We start from the raw sequence: 1743 nt of genomic DNA on the forward strand, positions 1-1743 counted from the left end.
ACACCTCCTCCCTGCTACCTTGTAAATGGAATGAGGTTTTCTTTTGTGTTTCCCCCTCAGGGGCATCATGTGAGATCTCAGTGTGCTGCTTGACACACTTCTATGGCTACTTTGCAACACCTGTGCTGCTTGAGTTCACCAGTGAGCAGACTGAACTTTTCACAATTGGGCGTTTTGTGTCTGCTGTTGCTAACAGCAAATTAGCAGAACAGCTGGGTCCTTCTGCTCCATATCGACCCTATGAAGCCAGTCTTCGTAAACCTCAGCTTGTGACTACAGAGAATGGCATCCTGCCAGATGAGTATGTAGTGATTCTCTATTGTGCTTCCTTTGTTTAGATCAACCTCCCTCCTCTTCCTTAAGCCAGTTTTCTCCTCTTAAGCACAGCTTGTCAGCAGAGCTGTTCCTTGCCTGTGCCTTTCTCTTCTAACCTGTTCTTCCAAAGTCCATTGACTTCTCGTCCTCACTCCAACCTGATTAGTCTGCAGCTTCTTTCCTTTTGTGTGCCTTGCCTGTGTGATGTACACTGTTAAACCTTCTGGGGTAGAGGTTGTGTCTCCTCAGTTCTGTACCTAACAACCTGTGGTAGACAGTGGAAGTCTGAGCTGAGGTCTGTTGCTGCACTTTGGATGGATAGAGCTAGACCATTATGGATTGTAATCTCTTATAGAACTTTGTGTCCATTTTCCAGCCTTTATCTTTCTTTTCCTTGTAAGTCGTCCTTAAGATTAAGATGGTAGAATGCTATGTTTGGTCCACAGAAAAAAATCCAAAACAAAAATAGTGTAATGTCTTTTTCATGAGCTCATCCAAAATAATGTGCAACCTTTCAGGTTATGCAGAGCTCTGTAATCAGGTTGGGTGATCAATATAGAAAGGGGCGAGGAGAGAAAATTGTTTCAGGATGTGACGAAAAACCTGTAGTATATGCTCAGTAGCACTGTAAATGGAATTTTTGGATGCATTTCCTCCCAGTTCTCCCATTTTTAAAAAAATGTGCCATATTCCTCTACCATATTCCTGCACACTAGTATATCTTCCATCATGCCCTTGAGCTTAGTCATCCATATTCTATCCTTATTGAGAAGAAAAGAGACTAGCTAAATACCAGTTTATTTCATGTTTCTTCATCCTGCAGCCTAGTTATGCAGCTGCTGCCACAAAACACCTTGTTTGGTATTTAAACAGATACCTAAGCTATCAAAGCATTGTCTGTGGTGCTTGATCTCTGGTAATAGTTTCAGACATGCTAGTCGTTACTTGATGAAGTCATTATAATGTACTGAAAATGAACAGCTGAGCTCTGAGCAGGAGCAGGAGAGAGAGCTGTGAGAGTGGTGAGTGGGTTTCTTTTACTTGCTTTCAGCTGAGAGAATTCAGCTAAGGATATTTTGTGGGAAAACTGTGTTTAGCAGTGTGTGGAAGCACTTAGAGTTCTTGCAGAGTCCTGGCTGATTGAGTGTGGGAGAGGAACGGGCATTGTTTGACTGGGATTGCCTGTAATTGAGAGGAAGTGGAAGGGGCATTGTTTTGCCTGTGATTGAGTGCCTGGGTGAATTTGAATTTGAATAGCTGCTGCCTGACCTCTGCTGGGGGAGGCCTCTATTTAAGGAAACACCTTGCCAGAGGCAGAGGAGACCAGCTGAGCTCTGAGCAGGAGCAGGAGAGAGAGCTGTGAGAGTGGTGAGTGGGTTCCTTTTACTTGCTTTCAGCTGAGAGAATTTAGCTAAGGATATTTTGTGG

At 43.7% G+C, this 1743-nt stretch overlaps 1 protein-coding gene across 1 annotated transcript in view; it reads left to right on the plus strand.

Moving 5' to 3' along the window:
* The window catches only part of MOV10 (Mov10 RISC complex RNA helicase), a gene marked incomplete at its 3' end in the record, with an annotated part of 40208 nt that overhangs the window by 30323 nt on the left and 8142 nt on the right, over window positions 1-1743 (plus strand). Inside the window, exon 5 of the mRNA XM_015411064.1 lies at window positions 61-301. Within this exon, the coding sequence (XP_015266550.1) occupies window positions 61-301 (241 nt within the window). The remainder of the gene's footprint in view (window positions 1-60; window positions 302-1743) is intronic.

Source organism: Gekko japonicus, unplaced genomic scaffold (assembly GCF_001447785.1).
Source record: "Gekko japonicus isolate JY-2015 unplaced genomic scaffold, Gekko_japonicus_V1.1 scaffold610, whole genome shotgun sequence".
Lineage (NCBI taxonomy): Eukaryota > Metazoa > Chordata > Lepidosauria > Squamata > Gekkonidae > Gekko > Gekko japonicus.